The sequence below is a fragment of the Dipodomys merriami genome, unplaced genomic scaffold, assembly GCF_024711535.1.
Source record: "Dipodomys merriami isolate MVZ:Mamm:240054 unplaced genomic scaffold, mDipMer1.0.p SCAF_7, whole genome shotgun sequence".
Classification (NCBI taxonomy): domain Eukaryota; kingdom Metazoa; phylum Chordata; class Mammalia; order Rodentia; family Heteromyidae; genus Dipodomys; species Dipodomys merriami.
Window position 1 is genome coordinate 62210282 of NW_027206290.1, and position 23090 is coordinate 62233371.

At 37.5% G+C, this 23090-nt stretch overlaps 1 protein-coding gene across 4 annotated transcripts; it reads right to left on the bottom strand.

Moving 5' to 3' along the window:
- On the bottom strand, nucleotides 1-22653 carry Ankef1 (ankyrin repeat and EF-hand domain containing 1). Of its 4 annotated transcripts, none has more exons than XM_070006749.1 (10): nucleotides 22367-22653; nucleotides 16836-17225; nucleotides 13186-13385; nucleotides 12005-12154; nucleotides 10941-11064; nucleotides 6902-7724; nucleotides 4858-5084; nucleotides 2665-2825; nucleotides 2072-2209; nucleotides 1-1208 (listed from the first exon to the last, which is right to left on the bottom strand). In XM_070006749.1, exons 2-10 carry the CDS (start codon nucleotides 17179-17181, stop codon nucleotides 1050-1052), a joined length of 2328 nt encoding a protein of 775 aa, XP_069862850.1. In that variant the 5' UTR covers nucleotides 17182-17225; nucleotides 22367-22653; the 3' UTR covers nucleotides 1-1049. The 4 variants fall into 4 exon arrangements, with proteins under 4 accessions (XP_069862850.1, XP_069862851.1, XP_069862854.1 ...); XM_070006750.1 differs by lacking the exon at nucleotides 22367-22653 and adding an exon at nucleotides 21714-21799; XM_070006753.1 differs by lacking the exons at nucleotides 13186-13385; nucleotides 22367-22653 and having other exon boundaries at nucleotides 2-1208; nucleotides 16836-16929.
- Nucleotides 22654-23090: the final 437 nt, after the last annotated feature.

Sequence of the window (23090 nt, forward strand, 5' to 3'; positions counted from 1 at the left end):
ATTGTTTAAAAATAGAAAATACATGTAAGGCAAACTTAAATAGTACAAGTCAGATAATTTATAACCAGAATCTCATAAACCTTGTAAAACCTAGAAAAAGTGCTATTATGCATTACCTATTTGCAAGTTCAGTATTACTGTGTGGATTATTTATAAAGTATTTGTTGATGTGATATTGGTAGACTGCCTTCTTACGTCAGAAAAATTTCCTCCACAAAATCTTTTTGATGCTTAGATAGACTTCTCTACTGTAAAATTTCTTAAGGATGTGATTAAGCTTCCAGGACAGTTAGTTTATGATATTGACAAGTTATATTGGTTGCTTTAACAACAACAGAAATCTTGACAATTATAATATGGTAATGGAATGGAATGTTCTTGATTTTTAGAAAGTATATGTTAAAGTATTTGGGGCAAGCACAGAACCACAATTTTCTTAAAGGAGTAGAAACTCTGCATATGGATGCCAAACAAATCTTTTGTCTAAATGGCCTATTCTGTGGATTTAGGTCTTTCCCAGCTAGTTCCCACAACCATATTAACCAACTGCCTGAAGCTCTCTCTTCATCTGTCTGTCTGTCAATCTCAATCATAGAAAGTATCTCTCTCTCTCCCTCTCTCTCTCTCCTCTATGTATCCATCCATTCATCTGTCATCCATGATCCATCTATTCATCTTTCATCTATCTATTACAAGTATATGACACCATGCCCAGACAGAATTACTTTTAATAAATGTAATACAGTATACCTTTAAAAATTTGACACTTATATGCTTATATGTATGCTTATATGTATCCTTATGGTATAAGCCAGACATTCTATTATATTATTGATGATGAATGGGGGTTTAGACTAAAATGGAATGCCATTCATTGCAAAATGAAACACATTTTCACTGTACCGCTCAGAATTTTTATAGTTGTTAAGTTGTTAACACGTATTTGGTAACAAATTCTTAACGGAGAGATTGCTATGCATTTGATGGAAATATCTAAGGTTTGGACCCTGAACCTTAAAGCATTTACTCTAGGAAGCAACTGCAGTAATTTAGATCTTAAGGGCATTCTCCAGTGCTTTTGCCTTCTCTGTGATGCTCTTCTGAAAAGGCATCATGAAATCTTCAAAGTCCACCTCATATGTAAACCTCTCTCGCCGCATCTCCCGCTTCTTGACCAGCTCTGCTGTTGTGGCTTCAGGACTCCAAGTCTTAAACAAACATTCAAACACAGGCAGTTAGAATAAGACTGAACTGAATATACCGGTATCCAGACAATTTTCCAGACACTGTTCTATTTAAGCACACACTAGGCAAGCACTGAGTGGCATCCCCAGCCTAAAAAGGTTTTCAATAGTTTTAACTTAAATCAACCAGATTTCCTTCTAAATACATTTCACTGTTTTCCCCTTGTTCTATGACATAAGTGGGTCATGAACCTTTTCTGATGAGGGCTGTCTTGGATGTGAGGCTCAGAAGTGTTCATTAGTTACTTCTTTAGCCAGTTATGCTTTAGTGGCTATTCATTTTTAGAGTATCAAACTAGGGAAGCAAAGGAATTGGAATTCAATAATACAGGCAAGATTAGCTTCTTATTCCGTATGGGTAGCTAGAAACTGGAAAGACAACTCTTTGTTCCTAAAGATGATTCTCCCTATTTAATTGAAGATCTTGAGGAGACTAGCTTAATATATCTAATCTTGACTAGTATAAAACTTACATGTTCAGTTAGTGGTAATGAGTATGAAGAAGAATATTGGGACTGAGGAATACTGAAATAAATACTAATAGAATTCAGGGGATAATAACTATAGTGAAAGCCACCAATCAAAAGGAGATTTCAGACTTAAAGAAAATTATTAATATAGAAATAGTGACAGAGGGACAAGATATTAGGAACTAATAGACTTACTAGTTTGAAAGTGGCAGTACCTCTCAGAAGGACTCCCAATAAAAATAGTAGTGAATAGCGATAGCCATTGAACAGTATTTTTTTTTTTTTGGTGATTGACATAGAAAACACTTTAAATTACCTTATGAGATCTACTCCACTAAGATCCTTCCAAGTACTTACCCTTCGTGGAACAAATGTGATATCCACTTTCTTGGTAAAACCACTGGTAATCAATGAATTGAGATAAACCACATTATCCTTATGTACTTTCTTTTCTTCTGATATGGCTGGTATATTATATATTGATGAAAGTGTTTCCTGAAAACAAGATCCAAACAGTAAGTTGTTAAATCTAGCATCTGCTTTCAAATATTTATTCTATATGTTACTCAGAGTCAGGAAAAAAACAAATTGAAAAGTTGTAAGCTAGAATTTGAGATAAACAGTTTATTCTAACAACTTTGAGTTTAGATAGTTTGCCTTGCATGACTCTTATTAGTGTTATTAGTGTAGATCATACAAGTCTTCAAGAAGTCCATTCTTGACCTATGGCTATTGATTAGGCAGAGAATGGAATCTTATTACAATAATAATGGTGCCTATAGGAGAAGCTTGAATCTGATTTTTCCTTTTCCTCTTGCCTGTCTTACTATCACCTGTCTATATGCAATCACTTTACCCAATCCTACTACCTAAATGTCTCTAACCCTTTCTAATTTGATTTTTCTTCTTGATTTTCATCCATTGTCTTCTGTCTTGTTGTTGTTGCTTACCTCTTCTTTCTTGGAGTCAGGACCATCGGTCTTCATTTTAGACACCTTCATTTTCAGTTTTGTACTCTCTCCTGTTTTGGCCAGGTTATCTTGCTTTTCTTTAATCATCTCAATGATTCTATAGTCAGCATATGCCTTTGCAATATCCATGGCAGTATGACCTATTTAACAAAGAAACACAAATTCTGAGGCATAATACATACTCTGAATAATATACTATGTAGAACAAAACTTCAGCAAATCAGTTCTATGCATGAGACAGGAAGATTATTAAAGCCAATGGTATGAGTTTACAGATTCAGATCAAATATTCTCTATTGAAACCCAACAACTACTTAAAGATAATGAAAAATAATCAAAGAAACTATGAGCCAAAAGAACCTCCATAATCCCAAGATTTAAAGTGTTACTTACTGGCCCTTAAATTATTTTTTCTAAGTTTTTTTCACATTACTTAAAAAGCAGATGGAAAATACTACCTTACTAGAAATACTAAACTTTTGAATTTCCAACTGAATTTTTTCTCCCCACCTTGTGTATATTTCCTTTTGAGTGATAATTTGCCTTCCCCTTTCTGTGATATGAGGAGGTCAGTTCCCCAGGCCTGGGGCAGCTAGTGTTCATAAGTGATCTGAGCAGATGGCTGAGTATCATGTTACCTGAAACATCATTGGCAGGCTTGATGATGTTATAATGCTCCCTGTGACTGCAGGCCAGGGCCTGAAGCAGCCAGAGGTATAAATATTGTTTCAGAGCTAAAGGAAGCCATTAAGAAAATGACTACTCCAAACAAGGAGCTCAAATATTTGTTCTAATGACTTTATTCTTATACAAATTTATGACCAGGGTAGACTATTTGCTTCCTATAGACAAGGAAGTCTCAATCCAGAAATTATTTTGTTTAGCTTTATGAGGAGTCTTAAAGGTCTCCTGTCTCCAAACAGCCAATTATTAGAAATTAAAAGTCAAAACAGTGACAAGAATTGCAAATGGGTATAATTCCAAAACCACATAACTCTTATCTATTGATCCACAATGAAAGAACTATTAAAAATTATGCGTCCAGAAATTTAAACCACCTTAAATAGATGAATTTTCTGCCATTCAAATTGAATGATTAAAAAATCTGAGTTAATGTTTCATGAATTTTTTTCCTATATATCATTTTTTCCAATTTATTGTTTTTTTTAGAGGTGATATACAGTGGGGTTACCTTTACATGCATCAGGAAATAGGTATATTTCCTTTTGATAGTGTCATCTGTTCCCTCATTCTCTCTCCCCTTCCCTCTCTCCTATATATCCATCCACGAGTTGCATAGTTCACTTTCATCAATGTCCTGTGCAGCCAGTGCGCTCCACTGCTGCACTTTTTCACCCTTTTCCCTCTGATTCTCAATATATACAAGGAGCTCAAAAAACTAACCCTTCGGGCTGGGAAGTTGGCTCAGTGGTAATGTGCTTGCCTTGCATGCTTGAGGCCCTGGGTTCGATTCCTCAGCACCACATAAGCAAAAAGGAAAAAGCCGGAAGTGGCACTGTGGCTCAAGTGGTAGAGCGTTAGCCTTGAGCTGAAGAGCTGAGGGACAGCGCTCAGGCCCCACAACCGGACCCCAAAAAAAAAACAAAAAAAAAAAAACTAACCCTTCCCAAATTTAATACACCAATTACTAAATGGGCAAGGGAGCTAAGAAGGGACTTCTCAGAAGAGGTAAAGAATAGCAAAGAAACAGATGAAGAAATGCTCATCATCCCTGGCCATAAAGGAAATGCAGATTAAAACAAACATGAGATACCATCTTACTCCAGTTAGACTGGCCAACATTTTGAATTCTAACAACAGAAAATGCTGGTGGGGATGTGGGGGGAAAGAGCCACACTGCTGGTGGGAATGTAAACTAATACAACCACTATGGAAAGCAGTCTGGAGTTTCCTTAAAAAACTAAACATAGACCAATACTTCATTTTAAATGCATTTTATAAAAGCATCAGTCCATGGCAGATGGCAAAGCAACTGGCCCTTTAATACTGATAATCTGAGGAAGCACTGGTAATAAACTGTAACATTGAACCTAAGGATTGTGTTTCCACTGGTAAGCAATGATATGGTTCTATATAAACAGAACTGAATGAGTTGGGAATTTAACATGAATTCTCTCTTTCTATTGTGAAACATCAAGTATATAAACATACCTTTTCTATTTTCCAACTGGAATTTAGCACCCATATCGAGTAGGTATTTTACAGTATCTAGTCTACAGCTTTCAATGGCTCTACTTAAAGGAGTTGAATTGTTGATGGAAGGTGCATCTATTGCAGCTCCATATTTAACAAGCAGTTCAACAATGTCTTGCTGGCCTGCATGGCAGGCAAAATGAAGTGGAGTCCACAGGAGATTATCTGTCGCATTAACATTTGCCCTGGAAAATAAGAGAAACACACAACTAAAAATGTCAATGCTTCCAAGCACAGGTGGCTAAAAAAAAAAAGGCAAAGTAAAGCTTTATAGAATTTTACTGACTTGTGAAATTAGAAACTAAAAGCATTCAAACTAAACTTTAAGCTACATTTTTTCTTGTACTCTGTCGGTTTGGCATTATTTGACAGTATACATTTTATTTAACTTTAAAAGGCACCAAGACCCTAGAGATTCTGATTTTTGCTAAGGTTAAAATCAAGAAAAAAATGATAAAACTGGATCTCATGAAGATGAAAGCTGACAGAGAATAAAAGGTTTTTTTCATTGTGTATCTGCTTTCTCTGCATGTCTTGCCATTTAATTTTTATTATTGGTTATTATCTTCAAATAGCTCTACAAGGTGCTTTCAATCTAACATGTACGTTTGTGCATTCAACACATCTCAATCAGAGTTCTCCCTTCCAGCTGCTCAGCTCCCCACTCACACTGACCCCTGCCCCTTACCAGTCTTCAGCAACTTTCCTAGTTCCTTTTTCATATACATAATTGATTATCATATGGCTGTATTTGTCCACCATTCCGTGTTATAATATTTTAAGTAAACCTTTTTTATTTCAAAATCTAAGCATTCTATTATTTAAACTGTAGCAGAATTTCTGGGTCCAAAAAGTCAAGTTATCTTTTGTTACTTTATATCAGTTTTCATAATATACAAAGATGAATCTTTGACATTATACTTTAGCAACCATAACATTAATATCTTGCCAAGTGCACAATCACTGTGCAAGAAAGTGCTTCACATATTTTAGTTCCTCTGATCTTCAGCAAATGTCCTGTGAAAGCCAGTGACACCCAGCAGAAAGCTGAGGAGAGGAAATACTCAGAAATGTATCCGAGTTTATACAACTCCAACAGAAGGAATTAAACCTGAGCACATTTAGTTTTATAATCAAAAGTTTTATAAAAGACAGCAGGAGAAGGACAATGGGACATTGTCACATGTCAGTGTGACTGAGATATGTCCTTAGTCACCTTATGGTCATCATGCTATTTGTTAAGATATGGTTGGGATACGTTGGTAGCCTTACAATAGAACAGGCAGATTAAAAAGTGACTACACACCATCCAGGACACCCTCTGAGGTCAATCTGAGTTGTCCTATCCATCACAGAAGACAAGACACCCAAACAGAATGAAAAAGTGCTTGCCTTCACCTTTATCTAGTGCACATGCCCTGTATCTTTCCTAACCTGAACCCTAATTGTAGACTTCACCGATGAAGTCCTTTCCTCAGCTCCTCAGATTCTAGCACTGTTATTTCTTTTGCTCTTCTATTTCCCAAAGTGTAAAGACGCATGAAAAATGGAAAGCACCATGCCAGTATTTATTGTTTTCTTTGATAATGGCCATTCTAACTGGGGTGAGGTGGAATCTCCATGTGGTTTTGATTTGCATTTCTTTTAGGGCCAGAGATGTTGAACCTTTCTTTATGTGTTTCTTGGCCATTCTTGCTTCTTCTGAGAAGTCTCTCTTTAAGTCTTTAGCCCATGGGCAAAAGGGTGAACAAATGCAGCGGCCATACTCACTTGACACTGTGTTGAACATGCACTAAACCGCAGGTGGATGTGGAGGAGAGGGAAAAACTGGGAGAGAGAGAGAGGGAGGGAGTGATAGTGTCCAAAAGGAAATGTACTCTTTACTTGGCTTATAAACCTGCAACTCCTAGATACTTCGCCTTTACAAGAAAACAAAATTAAAATGCATTAAAAATAAATACTTAAGAAAAAAAAGTGAACCTCGCACCACCAAACCACGTACCCTTTTTCAAGAAGAAACTTCACGACATCTATGTTTCCATTGGCACAAGCCGTCATGAGCGGTGTCTTGTAGTACCTGTCTTTCATATCCACAGGTATTCCGGACTCAAAAGCCTTTTTCAGAGATGCCATATCTCCTGCCTTGGTGATGAAATTAATGTTTGAATATACCCTCCCGGTATCATCAATGTACCACGCCGAGTCATCTTGGATGGGATGCTCTGGCGGGGCGTCTCGGGTAAAGCGGCCGCAGTCCGTCAGGTTTTGGTAGGCTTCGATCATGTAATAGGGTGGCCCACCGTCTGGCCGCCCTGGGAATGCTTGCTCGGGGATGACGCAGATCGGGAAGGGTAACACGAACTTGCCTTTCTTGCCCTTTTTGCCCATCCCTTTCTTCTTTTTCTTTGGCCCAAAGGATCCCAAGACGTAAGCCTTGCCTAAGTATTTGGTTCCTTTAAAGAACTCGTTAATGCTGACTCCCCCTCCTCGGATCTTCTCATGCAGTTGCGCTAGGAAAGCCAGCTGATCCGCGTTCGCAAAGCTTTGTCTTTCCTCCAGGGTCTGCACGAAGTCTTCTTTGCTGATGGAGCCGTCGCCTTTGTCCACGATGGCAAAGGCTTCCCGAAGGAAAGTCTCGTGCTCTATCGACCAGTCGTGCAGTCTGAGGGCCCACACTGGGTTGGGATTTTGATCTCCCTGTTTAGCCAGTTTATTAGCAATTCGCTCTGCTCGGTGTATTTCTTTGCTTGCAGCCTTGAAGCCTCCATCTTTTGCCACAGCTCTTGGTGTTTTGTGTTCTAAGTTTTTCCATTTCAGGTCACAACCTAAAACAGGAAACGTTACTATTAGGAACAGTGCCAAGACCTCTTCGCACTCCTAACAAATGACGCGTAGCAAACTGTGCATGATCAGAATCCCAAAGTGGCAGTCACTCTACCACTGAGCCATGCCTTCAACCCCTTAGGACAACTAAAAAAATATTTTAAAAAATTATATCAGAAAAAAACCCTTTGTCTTCAAATTGTATGCACATAGAGAACACATTGGGCCACTATAATTATGGAATTTGATTGTACCATTTCTCCTGAGATTTTAGCTCTGTGAATTAAGAATGTTAAGTTGACTTATATCTGAATTAAGAATGATTAGGTTGACTTCTCTCTGTTACACTTGTCTCTATAAATAGGTATTTCAGGTAACAATGTACAGGAAACTATTGCAGACTCATTACTTGTGGCTTTGACCAAGTGTGGTCAAAAATAAGATATGTTTAAAAATCAGAAAGAAATTTCAAAAGCAATGCCACACATGTATTACATTGCTTAAGGAAGGTCTCACTCCTCTTATTACTGTCAGTTATGCTTAAATTGTTGTATGATATGCTCTTAATTTTATGAAAATGTACCTCCACAAAGAAAATAGTACCCCAAAAGTAAAGTTTTATTGAAGGGTGGCATTGTGTTTAGTGGGAGTTGAGTGGCATTATGGGAAAAATGAATTAAGCAGGCATTCTGAACACATGTGGTATTTCTTCAATGAGGATCTTCTTGGGACCATATACCCATGGACACCAAAGGACTACTGCATTTCAAACAGATAATATATTGGATAATTACTGAGGAGACCTAACAGAAATAAAAGGGCATACTGGAATTTGGAAAAAAATAATATAGGCTCAAATTAGTTCAGAATATTTAAAGGATTGTTTCTTATTGAATGATGCAGACTTTAAATCTATATACAATTATAAGCAATATTTTATGTCTCTCCATTAGATTAAAATAATTTGTACTAATTAATTGTTTTGTGATAAGATCATGTGAACAATCTTAGCAGTAGAAATCTGAGTTAATGAAATCTGAGGAGTCCAGATTTTTAATCTGTGTATAAGTTAGACATATTTAAGGTATCTGGAGTTTTTTTTAATCTACTACTTCTCAATCCACCCTATCTATGTTCAGTCCAACAATAAAGGTAAAAGGATTTAAACTTGCTTTAGCTTGCCCCTTTTCTAGTTTCCTTCTACTTAGAAACTTTTCCATGGATAAACAACTCCAACATTTCAGCTGATGATCTGATGATCTACAAGAGCCTAAGGTATCTTCTTTCCTTTTACTTGAGACTTAGGGTCTCTTCCCTCATGATTACAGTCAGCTCTCCACACCCAGGGATTCAACTAACAATAGAAAGTAGCTGAACACAACTTGCATCTATTCTGAACTGTATACTTTCTTCCTTGTCATTATTCTCCAAGCACTATAGTTTAATCCTTTATTTTTTTATTATGTATGTAGGCATGATAAGTAATCTAGAGATGATTTTAAAGTATACAAGTGGGCAGGTTAAATGCACATACTGAAGGAATTAGGAGGATTTTGGATCCTGAAGACAATCCCCTACAGATAACCAAAGGACAAAGGTAAAATTGCTCTAGCAGCAGGAATGGGGACCCACAGAGGAATGTAATACAGAAAGATATCTTAATGTGGGAACAAAAAATTCCAACGAGTCAAAATGCTTCACATTTGAGTACAGAAGAAACTAAAATAAACCCTGGGAGCTTATTCAGAGATAAGCATTGCATTGGTAAAGATTTCTGGGACCTCTGTCTCTTGGATTTGAGACTCTCAAGTTGAAAATGTAGCAGACAACATTGCTGTTCTGGAATTTATGCTGGATCTGGCGATGTGTTTGTACATCTAAATACACTTTAGAGCTCAGAGTATTTTCAGACCTTAATTTAGAAATAATTTTGTGATTTTTTTTTCCAGGAAGATGGATACTTTCTGCATCACTGAGCAAGGCCTTTGTGTATAATCCACGCTCAGGCCCTTTGCTTTTCAACATGCTTTCTGTTACTTGATCTGTGAGATACATAAACAATAGAGTGCATACATGGTGGTATTTTTCCCAGTAAATAATTCAATACAGTAATGTTGAAAAAAGTTGATTAAATGTGGGAAGGGTATTAATGTTTAGAAACATACTATGTGAAAAGTTAAATGTCAGGATAAACTGCTCTTGGTATTTTATTTGAAAACAAGACCAATGAGACAACTGGAGGGGGCAAAATTATACTTTATGTATTTTTTCTTTATTTGTTAAATAGTATATTTTGGGGGGGAAATGTATTTAGGAAAGAAAAATGGGTCAGTTATTATACTATTAGGTATATGGGCCTGTTAGTGCTATTCATGTTAATGTTTATAGTATAGGATAAGTGTCAGTGACTTCTCAAATTCTCTGCCTGTGTGGAGGATAGCAAAACAGAACACTCTGCTCTATTCAGGAGTTTTGGGGCTTTTTATTTTTCTGCCTATTTCCCATGAACTGGAATAAAGCAGACAAAATTCAACAGAATGCAATGCCATCTCTAATAAAGAGGTAACCTTGAGGTTCATTAAATAGCTAACTAGCAACAAATAGATTCATATTTCAAAGCTTAGCTCCTAATATTTTCATTTTAAGAAACTCATTAAGCTATACTGTACATAATAAAGTTCATATCTCCAAGCTAATAGCTACTTCAGAGCTACAAGAAAAGCTGAAATAACAAATATTGCTTGCATTATTAATTTTCTATAAAATTTTTCATTTTATTTTATGTTTTCCCCAAGCTATTTTCTGCTATAACTGCAAGATCTCTAGAAAAAAATTATTTTTGCATTTGGCATTAACAGTGCCTTTAAATAAAATAATTAAAAATTCAGAACAAAGGAAATGATTTTCAATACATGCCTTTTGTTAGACTTATTTTTTAAGTAAGTGAATCAAATCAAATTTCCTAAGTCATGAGCTTAGAAAATTAAAAGTAACCTAAAGGATTGAATGAGATGGATATTCTTCATTTATATCATTAGATTCATGATTCAGCGGGAAAAAACATAAGATACACATACAGTTTTCTTTCTATGTATGAGTGAAGTTTGGCTATAGAAAAAGGTACGAGACTGGCTAAAGCGTCTGGCTAAAATTCCTCACTCATCTGTGACATGGGTAAACCATAAACACCTTAAGCTCAAAATTGCTGACAATTTTACCTCGCTGAGCTATGTATTTACAGCAATCCGCAAAACCACCCATGGCAGCATAATGAAGTGGTGTGTTCCCATTCATTGCAATTATCCCCAAGTCTCCATTGTAGGCAAAAAGAAGCTTCAAAATCTGCAACATAAACAGTGAATTTTGTAGAATAATAGTAATGTACTTTTAGTAATAGAATATTTAATCTCTGCAAAATTCAGCTACTTCAAATTGACATAAAAATTTAAAAAGTAAAAGTTTAGTTCCTTAGGTTTCCTAGCCATATTTTCAGTACTCAAAACCGTCGTGTATACTATAACTCAGGCATTGGATGTTTCCATCTTCAAAGTTCTATCAGCCATTATTGATCTGGAGTGCTGAAAATCCTACAATCAGCTGGAACACTATCATTTTGGTACATGTAGGTACTTTAAGAAGCTTCACAATATAGCAAAGAATGTCAGGGGAACAAATTCTTTACTCATCACAGTACCTATCGCAACAGGGAAGAGACTCAGAGAAAATAAAGGTCATTAAGTTAAAACTCAAGGAAATTTAAAGGCATTTTAGATGAAATGCAGAAATTTAAAAAATTCAGGATAGCATTTTCTTATTTTGATTTATAATAGCACTGAATCTATGAGATATCTTTTGCTAAGATGCCAGAATTGCTAGAATTTAGAATTCAGTGTATTATTAAATGCACACAAGCACCAGGAGAGATGCATGTGGTCTGATGTCAACCTCTCCACAGTTCTATCATTCCACATTTAAGATTTCAATACATAATGGAGGAATAAAATTAAGTAATTTCAGGTGACAGGAATTTTGATTTGTCCTGGTCAAAACTACACAGAATAATATTATTAGTAACATCAGAGTGGATATAGTCACAAATAGATACAACTGAATTAAAGGCGGGATTTATATGGTTGAAGTTAAATTTTAAGAATTACTTGCCGATATTAAAATGGGAAGAATTAAGGAAACTTAGAGGAACATTCAACTGCATAATACATAAACTTTTTGAGAAAAAAAAGTTTTAGCAACACATTTTTAAAGCAGAAGAGCAGATCATTACCTCAAAATAGCCTCCTTTGGCAGCAAAATGGGCAGCGTGGAGTCTATCATTGTCGAAGGCATTCACTTTGCCTCCTCGTTCCAGGATTTCTCGGACTAGTTCCAGCACCCCTTCTCTTGATGCCTCCATCAAAGCTGTACGACCTGTGGACTGGGCATGGAACACACCAGTGCTGTTATACATGCCATCATCAAAAAGCACCTTCACTGCAGATTTGGTGCAAATTCATTTACAAGTTTAGTTCTCTATGTTCTTATTAGTGTCAATGAGCTGTACAAGGGTTTCATTTCAATATGTCCATATATGCATATACTATTCCTGGTGAAGACTCATCCCTTTTATCACCCTCCTTCTTCTCCATTACTCCCTTTCCAAACAACACTTAATAAACTTCCTTGTTCTGTCTTTCACACGTGTACATCAAGTATTTGGACCACCCTCACTCTCCTCCATCTTCACGCTCTCTCCTCCCACTATTACCCTCACCCCAGGTAGAAGTTGTTCTCCATTTCTGATCTCCATTTATATATATATATATTTTTTTCCATTTATATTTTTACCCTATTCCAAGGGGTTTTTAGTGTCAAAGAAGAAAGAGGAAACATGAAGTAAATACTATAATGCTCAATGTCTAGAATGTAGAAGCTTAAAATCACCGTCCACATCATTCTGCATGATCCTGTGAGAATATCATACTAAAAAAGTATGCTTCTTGCAGCGAAGGATGAGCAAAAGTGAACAAAAAGAAAATATAATATATGCTAAAATTGGATCACATTTATTTTCTAGTGAAAATAAAATCTATTTTGTGGGTGTCTGGAGGTGAAAATGTAAGAAAACGCAACCAAATACCCAGTTGAGAGGAAACCACACATCCATGAGAGATAGCAGAAGTACCTATTTTCTTTCCAGAAGAGTAAACTTTTCTTAGGCATTAGTAATTATTTTCTACTATTTCCTGTAATGACATTTTGACAGTATGCATGATTAGCTAATTGACTGCCAAGTCATGAAGCTAGAAAGATAATGAGAATACTATCATCTCCATGCATTTTGAATCAACATGAAGTGAACAGTCTATAAACTAACAAGATAACTTTGCTATATTTAAATGCAAAAGATTATACTAATAGAACCATAATAGAATAAAGAAATATTTATAATCACAGGAATAGCCATACTGAGTTGAAAGCATTTGGATTGGCTCCTTTCTCCAAAAATGTCATGCACATATCTTTAATGTCATGTGCTTCTTCACAAGCTCGAAGAAATACTGGTTTTCCTTCATAGGTAACATTGTTGACATCTGCACCATGCTCCAAGGCAATCAGAGCGCAACGATAATGCCGCTTAGTGGGTAAGATGCAGTAAAACAAAACACCTGCAGAAAAATAGAACCCCCTTAAACTACTTCATCAACAGCATACATAATATATATATATAAGAAAATATATAATTTTTAAATCTATATCTACAGAGATGGCAGGGAAAGGCACATCTGCCATGTTTCCCCTCTGAAACAACCAAGACAGAAAGGCAGAAGAGAAATCTTTGATAAAGATAATGTTAGGGCTGGGAAGGTGGCTCAGTGGTAGAGCGCTTGCCTTGCATGCATGAGGCCCTGGGTTCGATTCCTCAGCACCACATAAGCAGAAAAAAATAAAAATGCTGGAAGTGGCGCTGTGGCTCAAGTGGTAGAGCGCTAGCCTTGAGTTGAAGAGCTGAGGGACAGCGCCCAGGCCCAGAGAGTTCAGGCCCCATGACTGGACGCCCCCTCCGCCCCCCGCAAAAAAAGATAATGTTAGCAAAAAGTTATACTTAATTTCTCTGTTGACATAGCAAAGTTAGAATGTGGCATGGGGAGTTCTGGTCAACCACGGGCTCTAGTATTTTTACAGTCTATGCCCCTACAGTCCCTTCCTGAAATCTGCAGGGTGGGTGCTACCAAGGGTTCCGGGTGGCACCCTGGGTTCCCTCTGAATTCACTTGTATGGAGCAGAATCTTGGTGTAAAGAAAAGACAAAGAGATGGAAAATGTCTCTACTATTTTGACAAATGATTTGGTTACATTGAAGAGAGGAAAACATTACATTTCTCATACTTAGGACCTACAACATACAGACCCTCAATATATTCATGTCAAAACCATTCTGCATGTCAGGGATATTGTTTTAACCCCAGGGAACAGTGTTGGTAAGTGAAATCCTGAGTGAACAATCAACTCTAAACTAACCTTTTAGTATTCTCACTCCCAAAAGAGGCTTCATTCAAACAATAAGACAAGCATATCAGCATGTGAAGGGTGGAAAAAGACACTAAAATAGAAAAGTACAAGGATAGCCCAAGACCATGAAAGAAAAGAACTGAACACAAAAGAAGATGAATAGAAGGAAAAGATGAAATCAGCCAGCAGAACTTAAGAAAGAAATGGTAGGGAAAAAAATTAAAACAACTCTGGAATGGAAGTCAAATAAGAATCAGGAAAAAAAGAAGTAGAGCAGACATTGTGAACAACATGGTCAGAGACCTGAAGGAAGACATTAAGAAAAATGTAACTGAGATGAGTTCAAATGGTCTAGAGAGGGGAAAAAAAGAGAGATGGAACTTGTCAGTAGAAAAGAATAAAGATAACAGAAAATTATACCATATAATAAAATAAAACTTGCTTCAATGGAAAAACCCGAATCTAAAGATTGAGAAAAGGATACTGGTTCCAGAGAAACATTAAGAACTGTCATATGCAGAAGGTAGAGCCAGTATTATGAAAGATGCTAATGAAATGGATTTGCTTGTAATAATGACAAAAGCAATTCATAGTTAAAATCTTGACCTAGCTTGACCTAGTGAGATCGAACCTATCTTACATCCTTCCAAGATCCATGTAAGCATTTAAATACCAGTTTTATCCTTTAGAAAAAATGTTCATGAGCCACATCAGTCTCCAGTAAATAAGATTTTGGTAGCAGAGAGATTACTATGGAATAAGCAGAGCATTTTGGCAAGAATCAGCTAAGGATTTGCAAGGTGAGCTAGGTTCATTGATAAGGGGAAAGAGACAGTATGACACAGACAAACTGGGAGTTCTGCTAAGTCAGCTAATAAGTGAAATAAGATTGTGCATCTTTCTCAATTTATATTTTCAGTTTGTTTCCATGTGCTTATGTCTGGTGATGTTCTCAAGCCAGTCATCTGTCCTTCACATAGATAAGCTTAGTATATTAACTAAATGTCTCTTGTATTTATTACAAGTAGGTACTTAACTTTGTTTCCTATTTTAACTTACATTTTTTTAGATTTGTATGCTATAAAATTTCTCAATGAGCATGTGTGTTTTATATGTATATGTTTTGAGTGTGACTTAAATGTTCGTTTCAAACTTCAACAAAGTAAACTTTGATACACTGCACCATTTTTCAAAACATATGCTACAAAACTTGGAATGTTTTTATGTCCTATTTTATGATCAAATAAATATGGGAAATAATACCATCATTGGTCCAACAATGTGAAGAAAATATGCTTAAGATTGTACAATTGGTTGGATCGCTAAATGGATTCAATAATAGAACTTTTCATGTGCTTAACAGCACTTAACAACCCTGTGATTTCCTGTTCTGTGGAATAAACTGAGAAATTCTACTCTACAAAGGTTTAAAGGCCTGTTCTTTTTCTTTGTTTTCTTTTTTTAAATCCAAGTACATTTGACCTCTAAATGCATCTGAAGCTTATTTTGTTATGTGGTTCTATTAAATAAATTTTCTTTTTCTTTGTCCTCTCCTTTTGTTTTAAGCAAGCCATCTATCAAGTCTCAACTCTGGAGACAGTTACGAAAGTAGATTTCACTCCTGTCAGCAAACATTATTGCAGTAAAAGGGGATTCATTTCTCTAGTGTTGGACTGATGTTAATGGCTTTGTACTTGTAGCAATTCCCTGGGACAACTGATTAAATCTACCAATTTATATTAAGCATTGCTAGTGTTATCTTGGTGATTGTCATGAGGCTGGCTTAACTCTTACTTTGCTTAGGCCTAACAAAACCACCCAGACCATGGTCTTGAGATGGGACTTGGACGTACAGCTATTCAACCAAATAATCCTCAAAACCCTGTGTTTCAGATATGTGAAATAACTGATACTAAAAGTTGGAGTTTATGCTAGTAACTGCAGGCTCCCAAATATGAGTCTTTTCTACATAAGACTGCTAGGGAGATTCCATAAAATCCATCTGAAGTCCTAAACTTAGTACTATGCAAGGTTCTAAATGTGTGGAATCTTTTGTTAAAATAAAATTTTCTGTCTGTCTGTCTGTCTCTATCATATATCTATCTCTATCTATCTATCTATCTATCTATCTATCTATCTATCTATCTATCTATCTATCTATCTATCTATCATCTATCATCTATCTATCTGTTTCTCTATCTCTGATGGTCTTCGGGTTTGAATTTAGGACCTCATACTTTCTAAGTGTTCTAAGATTTTATATTTTAAATGGATGGTTGTGGTAATGTCAGTGTATGTAGGAGATATTAATCATTCTCGCCACATAAAAGAAACCACCAAACACAAATTAATTCACTTCTAATTTTCTTTTTCAATGAGTGAACTCTCAAGACTGTTTTCCCTAAGATATATATAAATTGTTCTTCAATTATGAGGGGCAGTACCACCCTTACACACAAGAGTGAGAATCTAGCCTTTCATATAAAAACCGTGTGTAATTCACTATTAAAACTAAAAAAAAAAAAAAAAAAATCAAGGTATCTGCTTTATTAGTTACTGGCTGCAAAGTGAATTGCATTTTGCTAGATAGAAAGCTGGCGCTGTTACCTTTTCCTTCATTGTCAACTATAGTCATATCAGCATTTGCCTTGGCTAATATTTCCACTGACAACTCATGGCCCAGTTCTGCAGCCCTCATCGTCGGCGTACAGCCCATTTGGTCTTGTACATCAGGGTGAGCGCCAAGCCCAAGAAGAAAGGTGACCATGTCAATGTCATTGGCAACAGCGGCCAAGTGCAGGGCACTAAGTCCATCAACAGGCTCTGTGAAATTGATCAGTTCAGGGTATCCAAGTTTGGTCAGCTTCTCTATCTGCTTCTTGTCTTTGTTGCGAACACATTGAAGAACTTTGTAGACCTGCAGGTTCTCAAGTCTCCTATTTGCTAAAGCCATGTTTGATCCGCTTCTTGAAACTGTTTCCGGGGCTTAAACAAAAACTACAGCAGCAGCAGCAACAAACACAAAAAAGGAAAACAAACAACACAGGGTTAATTTTATCACCCTTCTTATCATTAGGTATCGACATTTTTTAAACCTCTAGGAAGAGAGTTTATTGCCTGTAGAATGTTTATCATAACTTGTTACTACCAACTTCAAAAATGAGAGTTATATATAAAGAAATATTTAGCTGGCATAAAGTTCAATATATTTCTAAACAATCCTCCACCGTAATGAGCATTAGTTTGCCAGGTGGTTTTCTTCTTACCAGACTTAGTCTCCCCTCCTCTTATTGTAACAGAATTCCCCTACAAATGGACCCCCCTCACCTTCATTCTCTGTGGCAGGAAGGTGTTATCTTGACTCTCTATACTCCTTCTTCAAATACCTCTGTCTAGGCAGTTCAGAGCATCTTGTCCCCATGGCCTGGGTCTCATTCCACACCTATTCCTTCTCAGTCTCTTGGCTGTCTAATCATCTCTCTGTGGTTGTGCAATGTCCTGGGAAAGGTCATCAGGAGTCCACCATCTTACTTTGTGGTATTGGTATTTGAACTGGCCTTCCTCTTGCTAGGCAGGCACACTACCAATGAAGCAATACTTCCTTTTTAGTTGGGTCTTGGTTTTTTCACTCAGTAGGCCTAGGACCACGATCCTCCTATCTCTATCTCCCCCTCATAGCTGGGATGGCTGGTACCAACATTCCTAGTTTATTGATGTGGAGATTTCACTAACATTTTCCTCTAGGGCTAGCCTTAAACTTTATCTTCCCAATCTGCCTCCTGAGTACTAGGATTACAGTGTGAGACATTTTACTCAGTTGTCAGAGTTCTTGATTTTTTTTTTAATCCTCAGGAACTCCCTTAATGACTAAGCCTATTTTCAGCTCAATTTTTGACATAATATTTCAGATGTATGTAACCATTGATGAATCTCCAAAGAGTTCAAACGTTATTATCCACTCACCTACTCTCTTAATTCTCATTTGTGTAATAGACTCCTAAAATATAAGGTGTCCTGAGCAGCAGAACTCAGAACATTAAAAAAATCATTTCCATTGTCCTAGTTCCTTATAAGTTACAGTTGTTCATTTCTTGCTATGACTAATTTAGGAGTTAAAATGATCATATTACACATACACAGTATACATCTGGTCCACTGCCATGTTTTTAAGCCTCCAAGCGTTGTATTAATATATTGATGGTAACCATTTTCTAAATGAGCTTTTGTTAAGTCACTTAATCCTCACAATAGTCATATGAGTTAGGTGCTCTCACTCTTTCCATCTGAACGTGGAAAGCACAGAAAAGTTCCTGTCTGACCCAATGTCACATAGCTGGTAAATAACAATCTGGACATTCTCTCCCTGAGCATCAACAACAGTGTCCCAAACCTGGCTGCACATCATTATACCTTGGGTAGCCTTTCCTTTTCTCATTTTATTTTTTAGCCTTCTTTTTTTTTGTCAGTCATAGGGCTTAAACTTAGGGCCTGGGCACTGTCCCTGAGCTTTTTTCGCTCAAGGCTAGCCTTCTACCACTTTTAGGCACAGCTCCACTTCTTTCAGTTTCTTATTAGTGTAGATTAATTGTACAAAGGAGTTTCATCATGATATTTCCATTGTGGCATAGTGCATTTTGGTCGAATTCACCTTCTCTATTGATCTTTCTTGTCTCCCCTTCCCTGCTTTTGAATATAATGTTTGAATTCTTTTTTTGTTTGTTTGTTGTTTTTGGTGCCAGTACTGGCCTGGGTGCTTGATTTTTTTGGACAGAGCAATAATGCAAGAAGGAAATGAGAAGTCAACTATCTTTTTTTTAACAGAAAGTACGATCTTTTAAAAGACCCTAAGATCAAATGCCCTAAAGAATACATTAAAAACTCATACATCTGATAAACACTTTTAGCAATATAGTAGGATAGAAAATCAACATATAAAATCAGCAGTTTTCCTATATACCAATAATGAACAGGCTAAGGAAGAAATCAGAATATCAATCCCAGAAGTAAACCTAATATAGAAAAGTAAAATACCTGTACAGTGAAAATTATATAACTAGAAGAAAACAAAATACATTAGAAGATGGAAAAACTTCTCATTAATAGATCAGCAGAATCAATCATGAACATCGCTATATTATGGAAAACATTCTACAGACAAACACAATCCTCATCAAAAACCCCAATATCATTATTTCACAGAAATAGAAAAATCAATTCTAAAATTCATATGGAAGCACAAAAGACCCCAAATAGTCAAAACAATCTCAAGCAAGAAACAACAGCGCTAGAGGAATCATAATACCTGACTTCCTATGGTATAGATCCAGAGTCATAACCTTTAGCTTGGCATTGGTGAACCACGCCTCTAATCCTGGCTACTCAGGAGGCTGAGACCTAGAAGATCTCTGTTCAAAGCCATCACAGGAGAAAAGTCTACAAGACTCCATTTGCAATTAAGTAGCAAAGTGAAGAACTGGAGATGTGGCTCAAGTACTAGGAGCCACCCTGAGTAAGCAAGCCTAGCATGTGCAAGGCCCCTGAGCTCAAACCCAGTGAGGGCAAAACCAAAATAATAACAAAGCATCATCATACTGTCAAAAATGGAGATGAAGACCAATGGAACAGAAGATCTGGACATATGCTCACAGAGCTAAAGCCTTCTGATACTTTAAATTTATGGTTTCTTATCTTTAAGTAGTTGTACAAAGGGATTTCAATTCAACATATCAAATATAAGCACAATGCATCAATATTGCTTCTTCCATAACCCTCCCCCATCTATCTTAAACCACCATACCTCCCTTCAAGTTACCTGGTTCCATTTTCATATATAGGAATCTGTTTTGCCAAAGGATTTCTGAGAAAGCAATCTATTTTGACATATATTAGGGAAAAAGACAAATGGTGTTGAGAAAAGCACAAGTAGAAGTCTGAAACTAGATCTCTGTCCCATCACTTACAAAAATAGCTATTCAAAATGTAGCAAAGAATGTTTGTAGTTGGGTCCTTCAGCTTGAATTCAGGGCCTCTGGCTTGTTGGAGCCCTTTCTGCTTCATTCATTTCTTGGATGGGCTAATTTTTTGCACAGGAACAGCCTTTGACCTCAATCCTTCTTATCTATGTCTCCCGTGATTGAGATTGCAGGTGAGCACTAACACTCTCAGCTGAAAATGTATCAATGATCTTAATGTAAGGCCTGAAAGTATTACAGGAAAACATAAGCCAAACACTTCCTGATGCAGGATTAGAATCTGACTCTTCCTGAGTCAGATTCCAGTTACTCAGGAAATAAGGGTAAGAACTGCCACTTGAAATCATATGAAATTAAAAAGCTTTTGTACAACAAAGAAAACAATCACCAGAGCAGTTTTCTTGATATCACCTGACCTCCTCCATTTTCCCCATTCCTGATAATAGTTCATCCATCTGTCTGCCTTCTTGGATTGAAAACACTAGAGTTTCTTTTATTTCCTTTATAGAGTTTCTTGCTCTTTTTTTTTTTTTTATAATTTCTTGAATAAAAAAACACAGCAAGTTCATTTGAGAGTGAAAGGAACATCATGAAAGGAAAGTAGTGAGACTCTGCATTTAAAGAGGGGTCCCAAAGAAAGTGTCTTTCCCTTCTCTCTTTAAATTCATCAGCAAATTTTGTCAACTTCACCTCAAGTACATGTCCTGACATCAACCCCCATTCTACCATGTTGGGCCGCATCATTCCCACTGTCTTCCAGCCTTTCCCACTGTTGCACAACTGTCCCATGTAGTCCACTCTTAATAGACAAATGCTACAAAATTCTCCTAAAATATAGCACACATAAGACCAGACAGGAGTCCCACTCCCATCATTTTTACATACATATTTTTAAGCATAAAAATGTGAAACACCTTTATAATCACCATTAAGATGCTAGTAATGGTGTTTTACCTGTTCTAGCATATAGCTATCCATTCCTGAGTGAGGTATAAATGTATATGCATTTTTTTTTGATTTAACAATGGTTTTGTCTTGCTTGCTGTAACCTCTCTCTACCCTTCAATTAGTTTATAACATATGGTAGACTAGGAAACTAGAGAAGGCAACTTGTAAGATAGACCATTTGTGTAAACACTCTCCAAGTAAAACTTGGGCCTCTGTGGCATGGTTTGGTGACATGCACTTCTGCTTCTATTTATGGCTTGAGGTGCAGTGTCAACTCCATACATACATAAAATATACTAAGAAGCTCCTAAATAGCTTACACCGAATGAATGCCATCTTATTTGTGAGGACAGAGACTTCCTAGTAAGACACTTTAATAGTATCCCAAAGGCAGAAAAAAATGGCAGTATGTGAGACACTGTCGAATCAAGCTACAACGGCTCTGTTTACCAAAGATTGTATGCCTACCACCTAAAGAGAGGTCCTTTGTAGTATCCATTGCAATTAATTATAAGAGTGACCAAATGCTAACACTCATGCCCCAGGAGGAAAGAAAATGTCCTACCCTCCAGACTTGGGAAGCACCCTGGAAATGATGTGGTGTATATATATAATCAGTAGGAAGGTCCTCACATGCACACATAGTTGATCTTTCTCCCTCCAGAATCAGGGTCACTTCTACTCACCGTCTGTAGGGACAATTTCACAAGATATTGGAATTGAATAACATGTCTTGACTCAAGGTACATGTTTGGAATGTGAATATCCTGAAATTATATGGCAATCGGTGCTATTGTGTTTGTGTTCAAGTTATTTTTTTTTCCTCCATGGGGAGATATTCAATAGGGCTCATCATATTCTAAGTGGGGTCTAAGAGAGAGCTAGAGTAGATTCATTAGAAAGAAAACTAGAGGAAGGCAGTTTTGGGCAGTGAGTGTAGGATTGGAGGGAGAAATCTGTGGAGATTCTTCCTTTTTTGCATCATTACTTCCACAAGCCAGTTGTATGATAGGTCACTGCTAAATAGGATCCTCAGTTCCTTCATCTGCGAACCCACTTCCTGAGGCTAGTTGAAAAGGAAACTCGATCATGCTTGCGCGAGACTTAGCTATGAATAAATAAACCTGGGTTTGGGCTCCACCCACAAGCGACTGTTTATCTTCTGTAGAAATCGATTAAGGCAAGGCTAGGTGGTAACGTGGAAGAGGCTCCTCTCACCTTTCAGTAGTCTGGACAATCAAGAGCCTCGGATTTCCAGGCACAGGCGCCCTTCAGCCCAGGAGGATGTCTGGGGGAGTCCTGGGCTCTCTTCCTCTGTTGCCCAGCACGGATCCCAGCCACCACCTTGGGCTTTTGGAGCCCACCTTAGGTTGTGGGAAATGAATGATGTCCCTGTGGGTAGAGCAGGCGGGCTGGCACGCGGGCAGCAGGACAGGGTGTGTGTGTCCATGGGCCCTGGGCCCGCTGAGGGTGAGCGCGGCACCAGATGATGAGCTCAGGGTGGGTGGGGGTGGCGGGATAGGATCGCAGAGACTTGGCAGATTGTGAGCTTCAGTCACGCAAGGCTGGGTTGCTAGGGCAACCATCAGGTGCGCGGAGGGGCGGGGCCCGCCTAGGCCACGCCCACCGCCCGTTTCCTAAGGTGGCCGGGCTGGGGGCGAGATGGTCAGAGGAGATGAGGGGGAGAGGGGGGGCAGGATCTGCCCTTCCGTTCTAGTCTCTCGTCTGCTCTCGCTCGGGATTTGATTAGGAAAGTCAAGCTGCAGACTGTCAGCGATGATCAAAAGTACAAGGACGCATTTCCATAAGGTGAAATGGAATAAAGCCATCAATTCTTCAGTGAAACGGAAAGGACATCTACTTCCAAGTGCTGTATATTCCTGCAAACCTTCCCAGAAGTGTCTTGTGTGTGTCCACACTCTAGAAGATACACCCGCTTGCA